Genomic DNA, 21,205 nt, shown 5'->3' on the forward strand with positions numbered 1-21,205 from the left:
CAACCGGAGCATTGATCCGCCTGAGATCCCGCCCCGGAACTCCAGCCCGGCCATTAGGCGGGGGGGGGGGAGGGGCAATGGGCGGGAGAGGGACAATGGGGGGTGGGAGGGGCAATGGACATGGGGGGGAGGGGCAATAGGCGGGACGGGGGCGGCATCCCACCCATCCACGCACTACGGTGACGGCAATGGCGACGGCGATGGCAGCAGCAGCAGCACCGAGTGAGGAGTAAGACAGTGGTTCTCATCCATTACTGAGCGTTATGTGTCCATGTTCGTTGTATAGTGTTGGTTGCTGGTAAATACCCGCTCCCTCTGGGGGCTGGGCCGGGCCGGGCCTGTCCTGTCCTCCGGCGGGAGCAACACCGGCACCGAGTGAGGAGTAAGAGAGAGTGATTACCGTCTATCACTGAGGGGGTTGTGGTCGGGCAGTGTTTACCGGTGAAAGCCCCGATCCCTGTGGAGGCCGGATCTCCGGCGGCAGCGGCATCGAGTGAGGAGTAAGAGAATGATTCTCGTCTATAATTGTGGGACTAGGGGGTCCATGTTGGTTGTACAGTGGTTGCTGGTAACAAAATCCCGATCCCTCGGTTGTGAACGGTTGCAGCAGGATCTGGATCGATCGGCCTGGTGGGCGGAGGAATGGGTGATGGAATTTAATACAGAGAAATGTGAGGGGTTGCATTTGGGGACGTGGAACAAGGGCAGGATCTACACAGTAAATTGTAGACTTCTGGGTAGTGTTGTAGAGCAGTGGGATCTAGGAGTACATGTGCATTGTTCCTTGAAGGTCGAGTCGCAGATAGATAAGGTGGACAAAAAGGCTTTTGGCACTTTGGCTTTCATCAGTCAGAGTATTGAGTATAGAAGTTGGGATGTCATGTTGCAGTTGTATAAGATGTTGGTGAGACCGCGTTTAGAATATTGTGTTCAATTCTGGGCATCATGTTATAGGATAGATATTATCATGAAAGGGTTCAGAAAATATTTACAAGGATGTTGCCAGGACTAGATGATGTGAGCTATAGGGAGAGGTTGAATAGGCTGGGTCTCTGTTCCATGGAGCACTGGAGGATGAGGGGAGAATCTTATAGAGGTGTACAAAATCGTGAGAGGTATAGATCGGGTGGATGCACACAGTCTCTTGGCCAGAGTAGATGAATCGAGGACCAGAGGACATAGGTTCAAGGTGAAGGGGAAAAGATTTAATAGGAATCCGAGAGGTAACGCTTTCGCCCAAAGGGTGGTGGGTGTATGGAACAAGCTGCCAGAAGAGGTAGTTGAGGCTGGGACTATCCCATCATTTAGGAGACAGTTAGACAGGTACATGGATAGGACAGGTTTGGCGGGATATGGACCAAGCGCAAGCAAGTGGGACTAGTGTAGCTGGGACATTGTTGGCTGGTGTGCGCAAGTTGGGCCATAGGGCCTGTTTCCACACTGTATGGCTATGACTCAGGGGACCTGTGGAGGCTGGAATTCTGCTCAAAGTGGCTGCTGCAGGACGAGGGATTATTTGGATGGTGGCTGTTGCAGGTCATCGGTGTGAAGACTGCAAAGTCTGAATTACAATACCACTTTATTTATCCCAGAGGGAAATTGGTTTGCTAACAGCTAAAATATACAGTTACAAGGCATTGAAAGTGTCATGTACATTATAATAATAATGAAATTTAAGTGGCCAGTTATTGCACAGCACATATGTAATATCGCACAGACATGCAGTTAAATTATGGTGTGGAAAAGTCCAGGATGAGGGATGTACAAACATTGGGGTAGGTGTCAGTCAGCAACAACAGTACAACAGCAGTTGGACAGTTTAATAGACATAGCGGAAAAGGATCTCCTGTGGCTTCTGTGCTGCATCTTTTGTTGGACCTGACCTGAAACATATTTCTCCCCCCCCCCCATCCCCCACAGACTGGTCTGCTGAGTTCCTCCAACAGCTTGGAAAAGTCTTGATTACTATAGTACGGGTGTCAGGGGTTACGGGGGAAGGCAGGATAATGGGGTTGGGAGGGGAAAATAGATCAGCCATGATTGAATGGCAGAGTAGACATGACGGTCTAATTCTGCTCCTATATTTTATGAACATGAAATGAAAGGAACTGCAGTTGATGGTTTACAAAAATATAGAACAAAGAGTGTGTCAGGCAGCATCTGTGGAGAACGTGGACAATGTCAAAACCTCACTCTTATCTCTTGGGTGGGCTTCTCTGACGTTTTGGTCTGACCACTGCCTCTGTTTGCACTGGTACTGGAATCTGATCTGTCATGTCCTATTCCACCAGTTCATCATCTCGATCCTGGTTTTGCATAGTCTCCTCTGACTCGTGCATTATTGGCTCATTAATTTGGTAGTCTTGAGTTTGATCCCCCACTGTCTCAACTTCAGTTTGCAATGTCCCTGGACTATCACAACGGTGATTGAGGATCTAACAGACAGGAGATGTTTTGGGACATTTCTTCAGACTTTACATTCTCGTTTAGGTGTAGGTTTATTATTGTTACTGCAGTACAGTGAAAAGCTTTGTTTTACATGCAATCCAAGAAGGTCAGATAATGATATATATACAATTAAGTCAATTGCAAGTACAATAGATAGAGCAAAGGGGGAGGTATAGAGTGCAGAATATAGTTCTCAGCATTGTAGCGCATCAGTTACATTGACGAAATCCAGTCCTCAATGGGGTAGAGATGTGTTGGACAGTACCCCATAACTTAGGGAAGAAGCCTGATAACAGAGGGGCAAAAGCTGTCGCTAAGATGTTGGTACACACTTTCAACTTTATGTGGCTTCTGCTGAACATAAGAGGGAAAAGGAATGACGGGGTGGGACAGGACAAGTCTTTGATTATGTTGGCCTCTTTTCCGAGGCTGTGTGAAGTTCTTGATGACTTGTAGCATCCACCATCCGAATAATCCCTCCTTCCCAAGGTAGAGCTTGAGCCCTGCCTTCATCCAGTAGTTTGTTTTTTGGCATGACACTAATGTCCGTTGCTCTGAGAAGAATATTATGCGTTCTGTACCTTTCCCTTCACTCTACCTATTGTATTTGAGTTTGGCTTGATTGTACTTTATGTATATGATCTGATTGATTGGAAAGCATAGCTTTTCACTGTACTTTCCTACACATGACAATAATAATGAACCTCACATAGTTTGTACTCCGGGCAGAGGCAGCTGATGAGTTTAGTTGAAGATCTGATGTGAGACCAAAATGTTGTGCATTTAAAGCCAGAGACTGGGGTACAGAATATGGGCTGCCTGTCCATTGTATACTAATCTGAGAGGTGCAGGTGCAGTCTCTTGGGTGGATGTAATGGATACCACGGTACTTTGCTAATTGCTAGATACCCTAGCAGGGATGACAGTGGAACAACAATGGCAGGTATTTCTGGGAATAAAACCGAAGGTGCAGGGTCAGTTCATTCCAAAGAGGAAGAAAAATTCCAAGGGGAGTAAGTGGTGACCGTGGTTGACAAGGGATGTCAGGGACAGTATAAAAAGAAAAGAGAAGGAGTACAACGTAGCAAAGATGAGCGGGAAGCAAGAGGTTTGGGTAATGTTTAAGGTGCAACAGAAGATAACTAAAAAGACAATATGGGGAGAAAAGATGAGGTGCGAAGATAAGCTAGCCAAGAATATAAAGGAGGATAGTAAAAGCTTCTTTAGGTATGTGGAGAGGAAAAAATTAGTTAAGACCAAAGTTGGGCCCTTGAAGACTGAAAAAGGTGAATTTATTATGGGGAACAAGGAAATGGCAGATGTTGAACAGGTACTTTGGATCTGTCTTCACTAAGGAGGACACAGACAATCTCCCTGATGTACTAGTGACCAGAGGATCTGACGTGACGGAGGAACTGAAGGAAATCCACATTAGGCAGGAAATGGTGTTGGGTAGACTGATGGGACTGAAGGCTGATAAATCCCCAGGGCCTGATGGTCTGCATCCCAGGGTACTTAAGGAAGTGGCTCTAGAAATCGTGGAAGCATTGGTGATAATTTTCCAATGTTCTATAGATTCAGGATCAGATCCTGTAGATTGGAGGGTAGCTAATGTTATCCCACTTTTTAAGATAGACGGGAGAGAGAAAACAGGGAATTATAGACCAGTTAGCCTGACATGATGGACAAGATGCTGGAGTTAATTATAAAAGATGAAATAGCGGCACATTTGGATAGCAGTAACAGGATCGCTCTGAGTCAGCATGGATTTACGAAGGGGAAATCATGCTCGACTAATCTTCTGGAATTTTTTGAGGATGTAACTAGGAAAATGGACAAGGGAGAGCCAGCGGATGTAGTGTACCTGGACTTTCAGAAAGCATTTGATAAGGTCCCACATAGGAGATTAGTGGGCAAAATTAGGGCACATGGTATTGGGGGTAGAGTGCTGACAGGAAACAAAGAGTAGGGATTAACGGGTCCTTTTCAGAACGGCAGGCTGTGACTAATGGGGTACCGCAAGGCTCCATGCTGGGACAGCAGCTATTTACAATATACATCAATGATTTAGATGAAGGGATTCCAAGTAACATTAGCAAATTTGCAGATGACACAAAGCTGGCTGGCAGTGTGAAAACTGTGAGGAGGAAGCTATGAGAATACAGGGTGACTTGAACAGGTTGGGTGAGTGGGCAGATGCAGTTTAATGTGGATAATTGTGAGGTTATCCACTTTGGTAGCAAAAACAGGAAGGCAGATTATTATCTAAATGGTGTCAAGTTGGGAAATGGGGAAGTACAACGGGATCTGGGGGTCCTTGTTCATCAGTCAATGAAAGTAAGCATGCAGGTACAGCAGGCAGTGAAGAAAGCGAATGGCATGTTAGCCTTCATAACAAAAGGAGTTGAGTACAGGAGCAAAGAGGTCCATCTGTAGTTGTACAGGGAACTAGTGAGATCACACCTGGAGTATTGTGTGCAGTTTTGGTCCCCTAATTTGAGGAAGGACATTCTTGCTATTGAGGGTGTGCAGCGTTGGTTTACATGGTTAATTCCCGGGATGGCGGGGATTAGAAGGATGAGCGGGAATCTTATTGAAACATATAAGATTATTAAGGGTTTGGACATGCTAGAGGCAGGAAACATGTTCCTGATGTTGGGGGAGTCCAGAACCAGGGGCCACAGTTTAAGAATAAGGGGTAAGCCATTTAGAACGGAGACGAGGAAACAGTTCTTCACACAGAGAGTTGTGAGTGTGGAATTATCTGCCTCAGAGGGCGGTGGAGGCCGGTTCTCTGGATACTTTCAAGAGAGAGCTAGGTAGGGTTTTTAAAGATCGCGGAATCAGGGGATATGGGGAGAAGGCAGGAACGGGGTACTGATTAGGGATGATCAGCCATGATCACATTGAATGGCGGTGCGGGTTCGAAGGGCCGAATGGGTGCAGGGCCAAATAGGTGCAGGAGTAGGACGAATGGCCTACTCCTGCACCTATTGTCTATTGTCTAATCTGGTAAAATCCTCCAGCAGAACTCACCCAGGCAGTACACAAGCGTCACCACATTTCTAGCGCCAACAAAGTTACAAAAAGTTCACTGAACAGTCCTGTCTTCTGCCAGCCGCCGCATGTGACAGCACCCTTCCCCCCCCCCCCTGGCTGGATCCCGGCCTGCATCCTACTTCCTACATGCAGTGGAGCCAAACTTGTATTGTATTGTCGGCAAACAAGGTGCTGTGCATTAGCTTTTCGTACAAGTTCAGATGCCCACTGCTGGTTTTTGGAGCTAGTCTGGGAGGAATGTTCCGAACGGCAGTCTCTGACACTCCAGCAACTGCACTGGTCCCAAAAAACAAGAGACGGTGTAGTCTGTGATCTGTGCATTTGATGTTAGGTAGGTTATGTTGAAATTGTGTCATTGATTTGTGGTTTACAACGCAAGCGTCACTCACAGATCTTTGTGCCATCTAGGATCATGATTTAGACATCACCATAGTTTGTTACCTTAACTGGATATCTGCTTCCCTTGACCACGCCAGCAGACAAACTTCAATGAAGGAAGCAAAATGCTCACAACCATTACATCTACATTCTATAACAATATCCAGTTGACAACTGAGATTTCTCGGGGGAAGTTGGACTAATGAATGATAAACTCAGTTTCTCCCACATAATGTATATATTAAAAATAATAAATTGTAATGATCTTGAGCTAAATAAGTCTGTGAGGCTTTACTGAGTTATATGAGAGTCCTTGTCGTCTCTTGTAAGCAACAATGAGCAATTTACCATTTATCAACATTTTGACCTTGATCAATGATATCCAAGTCTGAAAAAAGGCCCTGACCTGAAACATAACCTATCTGCACTCTCCAGAGAAGGTGCCTGACGCGCTGAGTTACTCCAGCATTTTGTGTAGAACTTCGATCTTCCAACCTACCCCATTTTTTTAACCTGCACTTTCTCTGTAACTGAAGTGCTATATTCTGGTATATTTCACTTTACACAAATTGGTGTATTCCTATATGACCTGATTAAGTTAATAAGTTGTAGGAGCAGAATTAGGCCATTCGGCCCATTGTGTCTACACCACCATTCTCTCATGGCTGATCTTTCTTTCCCTCTCAACCAAATTCTCCTGCCTTCTACCCATCTACCAATTATTTGGTCGCCGCAGCCATCTCTGGCAATTAATTCCAGAGATTCACCACCCTCTCAATAAAAAAATTCCTCCTCGTCTCCTTTCTAAAGGAACATCCTTTTATTTTGAGGCTATGGCCTCTGGTCCTAGACTCTCCCACCAGTGGAATCATCCTCTCCACATCCACTCTATCCAGGCCTTTTGTATTCAAGTGTTCCATCCGAGGCCCATTATACGCGTATTTAGTATGATTTAACTAGATAGCACACACAGCTGTTCATTGCATTTCGGTACATGTGACAACAATAACCCAATACCAATTCTCCTGTCCCAGCTCACTCTTACTGCAATCTATGAATTCTGATGCTCAGTCTTAATTCTATGTAATTCATATCACCCATCATGTTGCGTTGCAATCGTTTTTTCTTTGCAGTCTTTTTGAAGAATTTCAGTGTCATTTATGTTTTTGTGTGTTGCCTGAGTCTATGTGCCTGTGATGCTGCTGCAGGATAGATTTTGATTGTACCTACGCTTCACTATACCTGGGCATATGGCAATAAACTTGACAAACAATTAAAAAAATTCTTATGTCTTTACAAATCCATGCATGGTCTTGCAACTCCCCATGTTTGTAAATCTTCGAAGCAATATAACTTAGATTTCATAACCCTATCAATTGTCTTTTTGACCATGTCTGAATTTAAATACTCTATCATACCCTCAGTTGCAAAGGCTTTAAACTATACATGTGACAGTCTCTTCCTTCCTATACCCCCCTTCCTTTTCCTTCTAAATCTATTTCTTTAGCCTCATAATCAATTATGTATTTGATAATGCTAATGTGAAGTATCTTGGCCCATTTTTTTGCTCTGTTGAAAAGTCCGATATACATAGAAGATGTGCTAGTCAATATTTATTCCTCAAAATATTATCTTGTTATATTGGTGGTCGGGGTATGCAGAATGTTCTATTACGGGTTAATTAATTAATTTTGCTCATGTTTTTAAGTGATAGGAAAAGAATTAGACCTTTCAGCCCATCACGTTTACTCCGCCATTCAATCATGGCTGATCTATCTTTCCCTCATCCCATTCTCCTTCCTTCTCCCCATAACCCCAGACAAGTGGAAAGCCCTTTTAAGGATGTGTTATATGGTTCTAATGTACCACTCTTGGAAGTTTCTTAGCCCATTCCTGTACAAGTTGCCGCACACTTTAAATTATTTTCCATCTTGCAATGGCTTAACTGTTCTCTGATATTATAGAACCGACAAGCATATTCTTCAGGAGCTTGGTGCTTCCTGTATGAAGCTGGGACAGTTGGCACTTGATAATTTCCATGTAGCACCAACTGTTGGACCAGAAAACGCTGCTCTAACAGACTCCGTTCTGCATCTTCTGTGGTGAGTAAGTGGCTGTGCATTTGGTAACGTACAGTAGATTTTCAATATCCCTTCACAGTAAAAGTATTAATGACTGTAAGAGGAGTGGCACGGTAGCGCAGCAGTGGTGTTGCTCCCTCACAGCGCCAGAGACCCGGGTTCGATTCTGACTATGGGTGCTGTCTGTACGGAGTTTGTACGTTCTCCCCATGGCCTGCGTGGGATTTCTCTGGGTGCTTCGGTTTCCTCCCACACTCCAAAGATGTACAGATTTTTAGGCTAATTGGCTTGGTTTAATTCTAAATTGTCCCTAGTGTGTGTGGGATAGTGCTATCGAGTGGGGATCGCTGATCGGTGTGGGCCGAAGGGCCTGTTTCCGCACAATCTCTAAGCTAAAAAAATTTGGAATAGTAATTATGAAGCCTTTGAAGATTTAAATTTTCTGCTTGAATATAGATAATAGGTGCAGGAGTAGGCCCTTCGAGCCAGCAGTAGCTCAATGTAAAAAATGTATTAACTATTTGCCAGAGCTTTCAATGATCAGGAGAAATTTCATAGGTTTGGAATGGTTTAAAAAGATAATGTCATAGCACAGGGCATGCTAGCTGCATATTCTGCAGTAATTAATGATTGGAAGGTGAAAGGAAGGCACATTATAACTGAGTCTGGAGGAAGGTCATCGGTTCAGAAGCGGTTGCATGTGGTAAATTAAAATTGGCCATTGAAATATCTCTTAAACCTTAATTCTTAAATTTGACAATGATGTTGGGAAGTAAAAGACATGGGACACAAAGAACTGCAGATACAGGTTTATTTAAAAAAAGGCTCATAAGTGCTGGAGTAACTTAGCGGATCAAGCAGCATCTCTGCTGGACAGGTGATATTTTGGGTCAGGATCCTTCTTCAATCTGAAGAAGGGTCCCTATCTGAAATGTTACCTATCCATGAAGAAGGCTACCAACCGAAACATGTTCTCCAGAGATGCTGCATGACCCGCTCAGTTACATCAGCACTTAGTGACTATTTAAAACATTGTTTGAGCTTATCAAAATTACATGCTGCAAGACAGTCCATGTATATGGCGAGTTGATGGTATTGCAGAGCTCAATGCAGGCTTCAGTCCTGATAATTTGAAATGAAAGGAACACGTGCGTTTTTGTTAATATTTGCTATTGGAAACAGAAAATAAAAAATAATTTTTATGTATCTGTAATTTATTCTTTATAGGTTAAAGGATCAAGTAAGCCAACAAACGGTGGAACTCCAGGCTGGTGTGAAAGCTTGTAAGATGTTTTGATTAAATGTTAGGTCATTTTGATTTTCTTCATGGCTCTGTGAACTCTGCAGTGTGTTCTATATATCCACCATCCTCTGTGTAGTAAAACCTGCCATTCAGATATGTCAACCCCTTGCCTTGGTAGAAAGGCAACTATTTGGGTCGGATTATCGGTTAAAGGTTCATTTGGAGATTTGCTTGAAAAGTCCAAAATAATGCCATAATGAACTATCACATTGTCTGGTGTACTGTCTTTTCAAGTCACATGTTGAACCATACCTCATGCCCCCCCCCCCCCCCCCCCCCCCCCCCCCCCCGCTTTACAACAATTACTTTAATCGACTTTGAAAATACTTATGTCATTGGTTTATAAATATTCTGGGGTCATGAAAAATTATTTCTCATTTTTCAGTTTAAACAATCATTAAACTTAATTTGTGCAAAATGTTGCTCACCTATTAAACTCTTCGTGTTGGAGGACCTTGCATTTTGCGATGTGTTTATTTCAATAAGTATAGGATAGGCAAAAAATAAGCGTTGTGGCTTCAGCCTATTCCTTTTTCGGTCATTGATTATGTGAACGTTGTGTGAAATGGACACAGTGTTGGTTCATATTCACACAGATTGTAAAGTTTTGTTCTTTTGAATGTATGACTGAAATAAACTATTCATTCATTCATTCATTCATTCATTCATTCATTCATTCATTCAATTCCCCAAGGATATCCCTTAGACAAATACTTTATTGACAGCATCCCTCAAGAAGTAGCAAGAAGAAAAACTGTACACAGAAGCCTCTTCATTTTTGCTCCATTTTCGTGGTATTACATTCCTGAAAGTAGGGACTGAGTCTCCTCGGCCATTTTTGTTTCTCTTGCAGCAGCGTTTAAGTAATTTGCTGTGATTAGACTATTTTTCCTCCCCTTTTTTCTTTACTTGCTGCATTCTTCAATTAAGTGTCTTGTACCCTCTGCAAGATTGTACATTATAGTGGATTTTGCTCATGATTTGTGAGTGATATATTGTTTTTGCTTCTTGTGTAAAAAAAAAGTTATCTTGCAGAAAATATTATTCCCCATTGTGCATTTAACAACCAGAAACACCTCAAGTATTATTGAATTTCTCATCTGTAAAAATAAAAACCAATTGTGATATTGAACAGTTGATTAATGGGTGATGCTGTTTTATATAATATACTGAGTGATGTGTTTCACTTCCCCATTACTCCAGAGAACTTTATCTCTTAGTCTGTAAAGTGACCAGGAAACTCAAGAATCAAATTTAAGGAACTGGCCAAAAGTTTTTTTGTTTTTTTTACAAACTTTAATGAGTATTTGTATTTTATTGCCAGGTGTTGAAACTAATACAGAGGCTGTGTCAGAAGAAAACCTGAAAGAAACGTATGTTTACTTAGTTTATTGTTCTACTGTGAACCAAAAGATGGTTTATCTTCAAGTTTTCTTATTACAGTATTATTTTCATGATGAGAAACTATATGGAAAGGCAACATGGTCCATCGGTTGCTTATTGAATGATTACTTTATTTTGTGTCTTTTGACAGAATTCAAGCGATCGAACGGGAATTAGAAGATGTTACAGTCTCTTTCCAGCAGAAAAACATGTCTCTCCATAGGTACAAAAAAATATCCAGGTTGCGTTATTGTGATTTGGCTCCAATGTGGTATCTTTTTTGTTGCATTATTGATGTTTAGAAGTCCAGCATGTCCAGCCTTACCTCCCCTGAGAAGCCACCTCTTTAGATTGGTGTAGTGATGAAGCTGTCTCATTAAGGTCTCGTGGAATTATTCCTCAGCATTTTGGATGGCTCAACTATTAATTCTGTGCATGCAGCAGTTTGAAGAAGTTTATTTTCAAATAAAATCCTAATGACACAGGCCTGTGCTGTGATGGATATTTGGTGTTTTTTAAGTTTGCTTGTTCATGGGACTAGAAGTTGCTGACAAGGCAGGTATTTGTTGTCCGCCCCTGATTCGTCCTGATCTGACATGCAGCTCCATTTCAACTCAGAGTTAGCATCAGTGGGACTGAAGATACATGTAGACCAGGCTAGGTGAGGATGGCAGATTTCTTTCCCTAAAGAACATTAAAATATCAGATGGATTTTCATCACAGAAAGAGTAGTTTTGCAAGCTCTATTTCTAATACCTCATTCTAGACATAATTGAGTTGAAGTTCCTCAGCTGCAGTGGTAGGATTCAAACTTTCTGGATCCTAGTCTACTACGCTAATATATCTACCTGTACAGAATCAAACAACGTTTTTGTCTAGAATGGGCATGGGTTGAAAATTGAATCTGTTATGTCAAGTTCTTACTTCTTTACCAGCTGGCAAAGTTGGAAAACTTCAATTTTATGGGCGATGCATGCAAGTTTAATATAGACTTTGATGCAGTTCTGCAGTAGGTTGCAGACTAACCGAGAGCCCCATTACAATATTGATGCTTCCTTGTTAAAATATCTACCACGATGGCTTGTTTGAAGACATGGCTTGCTCTATGAAGCTGCTGCAAAGGCCAGAAAAAGCAAGTTGTGGACCATCAGTCCTTTATCATCTGGCTCAGAAAACTGAAGAAATCTAGAAGCAGATCAGACTTTCTGATGGAAATTGTTCAGTCTACTCCGTCATTCATTCATGGCTGATCTATCTCTCCCTCCTAACTTGCGTTCGGAATGAAGAAATGCATAAAATTGCAAGCGTTTGACACCTCTGCTGTTTTGCAGGCTTCAGTACACAAATGCTCTTCGAGAAGCAGCACAAATGAATGATAAAGATGGGAAGTAAGTATTTCAGATCCATGGTTTAGTAAATGCTGTGTTTTTATTCAAATTCATCTGGATTCGAACTTCTTTGATTGCTACTTAATTCAAAATTGGCCTTAAGTGCTTTTGCTTTATAAACATTCAACCATATGAATTATGAGCAGAAATAGACCATCTAGCCCCTTGAATGTGCTCCGCCATTTAATAAGAATATAGCTGATTTGTCACCTCATTTCTGCATTCCCTTTCAACACCCTGCTCATTGTATCTATCCACTTTTTACGTTAGAGATACAGCGTGGAAACAGGCCCACCGGGTCCACTCCGAACAGCGATCCCCGCACACTAACACTATCGTACACAAAAGGGACAAATGACCATTTTACCAAGCCAATTAGCCTCCAAACCTGTACATCGTTGGAATTTTGGCTTAAAACCTCTCTGTATTAAATGTTATCAACCGTTCCTCAGCCCACCTGCCCAATCGATCAATGTTGCTGCAATTTTTGACAACCTTCACAATCGACAATTTAGTTCAAGCTAAACTATAAACTAATACCACCCACTTTAGTATAATCTGCAAACTTGCTAATCATGCTTTGTACATTCTATCCAAATCATTGATATAGATGATCCCATCACAGACATTCTCTCTGTCCTACCATCTCTCCACCTCTCTGCAACTGAAAACATGCTTGTTTTCTCCTTCTCCTGTTCTGAAGTTTCATCGACTTGAAATGTTTCATCTGTTCTCAGCCCCATCTGATGGCCATTTGTGGCATTTTCTGACTTTGTTTGAAATATGTCATTAGTGATATTCTAAAAATGTAAATTAGTCTTTTTTTTAAATGAGATCAAAGTTTGACGGAAGTCTACTTTTTTAAATGAATCGTTCTTTGTTCCTAGGTTGATAATGGAAACAGTCAAGCACTCTTTAGATCTTTGTTCTGAGATTATAGCAACCCAGAAGGTAAAGCAAATATAATGAATCACTTGTGTATTTTCGAGTTCACAATCATTTACAGCACCAAATCTTTTTATTCTTGGATACATTATAAGCATGTAAACTGTTGATACTGTTAAAAATGTAAAATGCATTAGTCAAGTCAAGAGAGTTTATTGTCATGAGTCCCAGAACACACAAAGGTTTTTCTTTCGCCTTTTATTCTCGTTCATTTTCTCCTACTGGAATCTTTGCAGACAGATCTGCTGCAATCAACAAGCCTGCACCATCCTCTCTCAGTAGGATCAATATTAAAACTATCATACATTTTGATTTGTCTGCAGTCTATACAAACAATTCTCTTTCGTCACTCCAATCCTCTCCCTTCCTGTAACGAGAAACATACTTGATTTCTAAGTTCACCTATTTCTGACGAAAGGTTACCAACGTGAAATATTAACTCTTTCTCTTTCTATCTCTCCAGCTATTTCCTGAGTTGCTGATAACTTGCAATATTTTCTAGTTTTAATTTTTTTTAATTTATGGTATCTGCAGTATTTTGCTTTATAAAATTGATTTAATGCTATTCCAAAGTTGGGACTAGGACATTCTTGAGGCAGAATGACAAAAATACTTGGCTTGGGAGAGTCTGTCGCAATGAGAAAAGTTCATTCCTCAGCACTGACATGAAAGTCCTCTTTTTTTTTAATAAATCAATGCTGCTGACAATTTTCCTTCAATAATTTAATCAAATTATTAGCTACTATTATAGTTCACAATTAACAACTTGTGGACAGCTAGTAATTGTTTTTTTCCTTTTATTGTAGGAAGTTCACACTTTGGAAAATGCAGTGTTTGAAGTACAAAAGCAGAGACTATGTAATTATCACTTCGATACAATGCAGTTGTTTTAATACAATAGAGTGCACTAATGGCATATCATTTTATTAGTACCTTTTATTCCTTGCCCATCTCATGTACTACATTCCAGTCAGACCTTATCAGGGATATTCCACCTGAATTAGATAAGGGAATATCAGAACTTGAATACAAGTCCACCACTGGTTTTCCGGCATTCTTGGTTCCAGAGCCTACATTCCAGTCAAACTTTATCAGGGATATTCCACCTGAATTAGTTAAGGGAATATCAGAACTGGAATACGTCCACCACTGGTTTTCCGGCATCCTTGGTTCCAGAGCCTTTCTGGCTTATCCATTTTGCTGGTACAACAGAGGTCACGGCCTCCAAGAGGAATCCAAAGGTACTGGAATGGTCTGCCTCTGCTGCCAAGGAGCCGAGATACCAGCTCTCAAAGTTGGGAATGGGAATGGATCTTCCAGCTCCGGCTGTAGTAAAGTAAAGCCATTTTACAAATTTGCAATGCTCAAGGGTTCCAATTTATCAGAGAATGAAGTGCAGATAAGTTTGAGATAGTTCAAGTCTTTTGTGAAACGCATCAATGGAATGGATAGTGATATTGAACTCAGTGGTACTGTTACTTTACATTTTTAGTTCATAACTGAAAACGTATTTGCACTTTTTCTAATTTGCAGCACTAAAACAAAAAATGCAGGGTGTATTAAAGGACATGGAAGCTGAAAAGAAGAAGCAGCAACAACTGTTACAGCAATTAGAAAATGAACTTCCAAAACGTGGAGAAAAGAACTTGCAAGAACACTTTAAAATGGTGACATTAATTCAGAAGGTTTTGCAGGTAGGGGGTGTTAGCATCAAAATACTGGTTAATGTGGTATATTTTAGTCTAAAAATACAAAGCATGGTATTTTTGCACTTACTTTAAAGATGTTCTCCACCACCTTGCTCCTAATTTCTCCGCTGACTATTTCATCCACTGATGGAAAATTCGTTTACATAAATGGTTTATGTGATCTTGGTAGTTTTGTTTATAATTATCACGTGTACCGAGGTCGGGTGGAAAGCTTTTGTTTTCTCCAGAGATGCTGCCTGACCCACTGACTGACTCCAGCACTTCGTGTCTATGTTCGGTGCAAACCATCATCTGCAGTTCCTTCTTACACATGTTTCATGTCAATGACCCTTTGATTTGTTACCTGGTATAGCAGAAGATCAACGAGAAACAGAAGGGGTGAAATGCCTAGAAATGGAGGAGGAATTGTAATACTGTGAAAGCATGTGACATGATACTTGACAGCAAGGCCAAGGAGCTAGTTATCGAGTTCAGGAAGAATGGTGGAGTGTGTGCCTCAAAATGTGTAGCAAAGAACTGCAGATACTGGTTTAATTCGAAGGTAGACACAAAATGCTGGAGTAACTCAGCAGGACAGGCAGCATCTCTGGAGAGAAGGAATGGGTGACATATCGGGTCGATGCCCGATATGTCACCCATTCCTTTTCTCCAGAGATGCTGCCTGTCCTGCTGAGTTACTCCGGCAGTTTGTGTCTACCTTCAAGTACGTGCCCCAATCAGCCTCAGTGGTGCAGTGAAAATTGTTGAGAGCTTCAAGTTCCTTGGCGGTAATATTACCAATGATCTGTCGTGGACATTATTGAGAAAATTCAGCATCTCTCCAGACACTCTTACAAACTTCTACAAGTGCACCATGGAAAGCCTACTGTTGAGTTGCCTCACATCTTGGTTTGGGAACAGCTTTTCCCAAGACTGCAAGACATTGAAGAGAGTTGAAGATGTAACCCAGTCCATCACACAGACTAGATTTCCCACCATTGACTCCATCTACACCACACTTCCTTGGAAAAGCAGCCAACGGAATCATAGATTTCCCACTTCACTTGTTCCTCCTTCCTGCTCCCATCTGGCAGGAGGTACAGAAGTTTGAAAGCGTGCACCACCAGACTCAGAAAAGGCTTTTTCCCCTCTGTTATCAGGCCTCTGAACACTCCTTCCATAAGTTAGGGTACTGTCCGATTCACCTCTACTCAATCGAGTACATTGGACTTTGTCTCTGGAACTGTTGTGCTACAATGCTGAGAACTATCTTCTGCACTCTGTACCTTCCCCTTTGTTCTACCTATTGTATTTGAATTTGACTTGATTGCATATATGCATGGTATATCTAATCTGTTTAGATAGCACATTTTTCACTGTACCCCAGTACATGACAATAATAAATCTAAAATGTCTTATCTTCTGCTTAGCAAATCCTTATTTTGTCAACTCCTTCTCTCTGCTTTTTCAATTCTTTTTGATTGACACCCACAGATACAATTTGCCCTGCTGGCTGTTTTTTGTACATTTAGGTTAAATGATGGAGAATAGTATCTGTGATAATGATAAGGTACATGAGAAGGTACTAAAGGCGGCACATTGACGTAGCTGGTAGAGCTGTTGCCTCAGAGCCAGTGACCCGAGTTCGATTCTGACCTCGGGTGCTGCCTGTGTGGAGTTTGCATGTTCTCCCTGTGACCACGTGGGTTTCCTCTGGCTGCTCCGGGTTCCTCTCGCTTACCATGGATGTGCGGGTTTGTAAGTTCATTGGCCTCTGTAAATTGGCCCTAGTGTATAGGGAATGGATGACAAAGTGGGATATGCTCCATGCTGTATCTCTAAACTAAACTACTCAAAGTTAATTGTGTTTCAGCTTTTGCAATACCAGACAAATCCAATTATCCTTGACACAAACTGACAATTGTATTTGGAATAATGGACTGTACTACTCTTCTACATGTTGTTATTATGTGAGGTGTTTGAAGTATGTTAAATTGGGTTGAAAATTGCTGAATAATTTTGTTAACCTTGAACATTTTCTCATGCTTTGAAAATTAATCAGAAAATATTAACATCTTTTTACAGGGTGTTATTCTTGCCAGTGGAGTGAACTGGGCCAATGATCCTGAGTTGAAGGAAATAGTTTTGCAACTGGAGAATAATCCACTTGAAGAAACTGATTCAATCCACTCATGAAGAGACAAAGTGCTGGAGTAACTCAGCGAATCGGACAGCGTCTGTGGAGAACATGGATAGGTTTTGCTGAAACATCACCTATCCATGTTCAGTTTTGATCGCCTGATATGGTGATCCAAATCCCACTGACATCCCCTGCACCTGCAGTCCCCACCCAGTTGCAGTCCCTTCCCTGGGCCCTTATATAGCTGGTCTGGATGAGCTGAGGCATTGTCTCTGACCCAGTATAACGGTCTAGTGAGGCTGGAGCCTTTGTATGCCACAGTGATGAGGCGCTGATACTCAATGCCCGCAACAGCTATCAAAGTTGGGATTGGGGTATAGGTTTACGATTAAAATACTCTTAATAATATTTTTTTGAATGTATATGGCATTCAGAGTCATTTAAAGGATATTGAATTGAATTTAAAGGAATTGAAATTGAAATAAAACTGTAAAATGATTATATTTAAAACAATGTTAACTAAAAACAAATATTGCACTTATTTAGTTATCTAAAAGTAACGTCCGCCACCCTTTTGTCCTGCAGTCCCATTTGAAATCAATTTAATCAAAACCAGATCCAAAATGTTATTTTTCCCCATGCTTCCCATTCTGCCTGGCCCCTTCCCCTGCTCACCAAATATAAGTCTGATATACCAGCAGGTCTGGGCAGCACCACTGATCTTATTCCAGCTGAAGGGATAACTGATACCTTTTAGTCATCCAAAATCAGTCAGTAAATTCTTGTTTGATGCAGCATGCAAGCGAGACTGAGATTTCAGTATTGCTTAAACTGAATTCTGGCAGTGAAGTAGTCAGCAAAACCCCGATGTGCAAAGTGAATCCCCAATTTGTTTTAAATTATCTTTATATAGTTGTCTTTTAGGTGAGATTATGTTGGTTAAATTGTGGTGAAATGTGAATTGTTTCTTAGCCTTCTGATCAGTGGTTAATATAAATTGGGAGGCATTTAGAATATATGGAAACAAATCTCTGCAAGATTAACTAATTTGTTTGATTAAATATTTAATGTTGCTGTTGTAGTGTAATTTTTTCTCTTGCAAATATTTTCTTTCTCAATTAATATTTAATATCCTAATTTTTAAAACATGCCCCATTATCATGGGTTAAACTGTTTCAAAATGTAAATCAGCCGTAAGTGCAAATGACAACATCGTATGTGTAATTTAATCCTTCAGTATAAAACCTGAAGTCACATAGAAATTCGATATATTTTAGCAGAAATGTTTAAGAAAGAATTGCAGAAGCTGGAAAAATCGAAGGTTGACAAAAAATGCTGGAGAAACTCAGCGGGTGAGGCAGCATCTATGGAGCGAAGGAAATAGGTGACGTTTCGGATCGAGACCCTTGTTCAGAAAAGGGTCACGACCCAAAACGTCATCTATTCCTTCGCTCCATAGATGCTGCCTCACCCGCTGAGTTTCTCCAGCATTTTTTGTCTATTTTAGCAGAAATGTCATTTTATATAAAAAGTAGCAAAGATGTGGTGACAATAAAAGTCAATAACCAATAACTGAACGTCCTGCTTTTTATTGCCAAATGTTATTTGTATTGTTGTTTGCATATTTATCATTTACATTTCATTTATATGTTGGTTGCTTTATTAAACTACATAATGCATACTTGCTAGAGCAAAGCCAGTGAAGACAAGCACTTGCCACTCTCAGGGAGCTATGGACTTCTACCTCAAGTTCCCTTTCTACATCAATGTGGTTAAGGGTCTTGTCATTAGCTGGAAACCTGCTAACATTGGACCTCCCAAAGTACAACATAGAAACATAGAAAATAGGTGCAGGAGTAGGCCATTCGGCCCTTCGAGCCTGCACCGCCATTCAATATGATCATGGCTGATCATCCAACTCAGTATCCTGTACCTGCCTTCTCTCCATACCCCCTGATCCCTTTAGCCACAAGGGCCACATCTAACTCCCTCTTAAATATAAGCCAATGAACTGGCCTCAACTACCTTCTGTGGCAGAGAATTCCAGAGATTCACCACTCACTGTGAAAAAATGTTTTCCTCATCTCAGTCCTAAAGATTTCCCCTTTATCCTTAAACTGTGACCCCTTGTTCTGGACTTCCCCAACATCGGGAACAATCTTCCTGCATCTAGCCTGTCCAACCCCTTAAGAATTTTATACGTTTCTATAAGATCCCCCCTCAATCTTCTAAATTCTAGCGAGTACAAACCGAGTCTATCCAGTCTTTCTTCATATGAAAGTCCTGACATCCCAGGAATCAGTCTGGTGAACCTTCTCTGTACTCCCTCTATGGCAAGAATGTCTTTCCTCAGATTAGGAGACCAAAACTGTACGCAATACTCCAGGTGTGGTCTCACCAAGACCCTGTACAACTGCAGTAGAACCTCCCTGCTCCTATACTCAAATCCTTTTGCTATGAATGCTAACATACCATTCGCCTTCTTCACTGCCTGCTGCACCTGCATGCCTACTTTTAATGACTGGTGTACCATGACACCCAGGTCTCGTTGCATCTCCCCCTTTCCTAATCGGCCACCATTCAGATAATAATCTACAACAGCTCACACTTGCTTGGGTTAAACTCCATCTCCTCTGTTTGCACATGATCCATATTCCTCCATATCCAAGTGCCTATCTAAAATCCTTTAAACATCACATTCATGTCTGCGTCCACCTATGTCCCACACAGTGTATTTGAGGCACCCACCGTTCTCTGTAAACAAAACAACTTGCACCGCACATTTCCTTTAAACTGTGCCCCACTGATCTTAATTTGATATTTCAATCCAAGGGAAAAAGGTTCTGACGGTCTACCTGTGTCTCTCATAATTTTATATACTTCCATCAGGTCTCCTTTCAGCCTCTGACATTCCACAGAAAACAATCCAAGTTTCTCCAACCTCTCCTTACAGGTAGACACAAAAAGCTGGAGTAACGCAGCGGGACAGGCAGAGTCTCTGCAGATATGTCACCTATTCCTTTTTTCTAGAGATGCTCCCTGTCCTGCTGAGTTACTCCAGCATTTTGTGTCTGTCTCCAATATATGCTGTCAGGTCATGGTGAGGGGAGTTGGTTTGGGAACTCTGAGCTGAGAGCATGTATTTGGTGGCTTTGGGACCTCTGTCACCATGCCCCAGTGCTCCCATGGGGATCTGGCCGCCTCATTGATACATTGTGTATAGGAAGGAACTGCAGATGCTGGTTTAAACCGAAGATAGACAGAAAAAGCTGGAGTAACAGTGGGTAAGACTCCCTTTCGAAGGTAGACACAAAAAGCTGGAGTCTCAGCGGGACAGGCAGCATCTCTGGAGAGAAGGAATGGGTGACGTTTTGGGTTGAGACCTTTTTCAGACTTAGATTCCCCTTTCCCATGACTCAGTCTGATGAAGGGTCTCCATGAGTGTTTAACGGCACTGGGCCTGGCTGGAGTTTAAAAGAATGAGGGAGATCTAATTGAAATGTACAGAAGAGTGGATGTGGGGAGGATGTTTCCACTGGTAGGCAAGTCTAAGACTAGAGGTCATAGCCTCAGAATTAAAGGACGCTCCTTTAAGAAGGTGATGTGGAGGATTTTTTTTAGTCAGGGGGTGGTGAATCTGGGGAATTATTTGCCACAGTCCAAGTTTCTCCAACCTCTCCTTACAGGTAGACACAAAAAGCTGGAGTAACGCAGCGCGACAGACAGTCTCTGCAGAGATGTCTGTGGAGGCCAAGTCAATGGATATTTACAATGATACAATACAATTCAATTTATTGTCATTTGGACCCCTTGAGGTCCAAACGAAATGTCGTTTCTGCAGCCATACATTACAAACAAATAGACCCAAGACACAACATAATTTACATAAACATCCATCACATTGCTGTGATGGAAGGCCAAAAAAACTTATCTCTTAACAATTTATTTGTTGTCATTTGAACCTCATTGAGGTTCAAACGAAATTTGGTTTCTGCAGTCATTACATACACACACAAAAAAAGAACCAAGGCACAACACAATTTACACAAACATCCATCACAGCGCATCTCCTCCCCACTGTGATGGAAGGCAACGTCTTATCTCTCCTATTTTTAGGGCAGAGATAGATAGATTCTTGATTAGTACGGGGTTATGGGGAGAAGGCAGGATAATTGGGTTAGGAGGGAGAGAGATGATTGAATGGCGGAGTAGACTTGATGGGCCTAATTCTGCTGTATCAGTTGTGACCTCGACCTGAAACGTCCCCCATTGCTTCTGCCCAGAGCCGCCGCCTGTCCCGCTGAGTTACTCCAGCACTTTGTGTCTGTCTTTGATACATTGTGTAGTGTTCACACGCGCTTCCGCCTCGCTGACCCCGCCTCGCTGTGATT

General features: G+C 41.7%; 1 protein-coding gene across 1 annotated transcript; it reads left to right on the top strand.

The window, feature by feature from the left end:
* The first annotated feature begins 154 nt into the window (after window positions 1-154).
* On the top strand, window positions 155-18,201 carry cenph (centromere protein H). The gene is made up of 10 exons (XM_033018581.1): window positions 155-229; window positions 7,851-7,988; window positions 9,195-9,250; window positions 10,595-10,643; window positions 10,805-10,876; window positions 11,985-12,041; window positions 12,929-12,992; window positions 13,793-13,844; window positions 14,520-14,680; window positions 16,760-18,201. The coding sequence occupies exons 1-10, from the start codon at window positions 189-191 to the stop codon at window positions 16,868-16,870; spliced, it is 801 nt and encodes a 266-aa protein (XP_032874472.1). The 5' UTR covers window positions 155-188; the 3' UTR covers window positions 16,871-18,201.
* Window positions 18,202-21,205: the final 3,004 nt, after the last annotated feature.

The sequence above is a fragment of the Amblyraja radiata genome, chromosome 3 (assembly GCF_010909765.2).
Source record: "Amblyraja radiata isolate CabotCenter1 chromosome 3, sAmbRad1.1.pri, whole genome shotgun sequence".
In the NCBI taxonomy this organism is placed as follows: Eukaryota; Metazoa; Chordata; class Chondrichthyes; order Rajiformes; family Rajidae; genus Amblyraja; species Amblyraja radiata.

Excerpts from the sequence above, each read along its gene's own strand:
- cenph (XM_033018581.1), top strand. The coding sequence starts at position 189 with ATGGCGACGGCGATGGCAGCAGCAGCAGCACCGAGTGAGGA. Across the intron at positions 9,251-10,594 it reads CCAGGCTGGTGTGAAAGCTT|GTGTTGAAACTAATACAGAG; the intron begins GTAAGATGTTTT and ends TTTTATTGCCAG. Across the intron at positions 10,877-11,984 it reads AAAAACATGTCTCTCCATAG|GCTTCAGTACACAAATGCTC; the intron begins GTACAAAAAAAT and ends GCTGTTTTGCAG.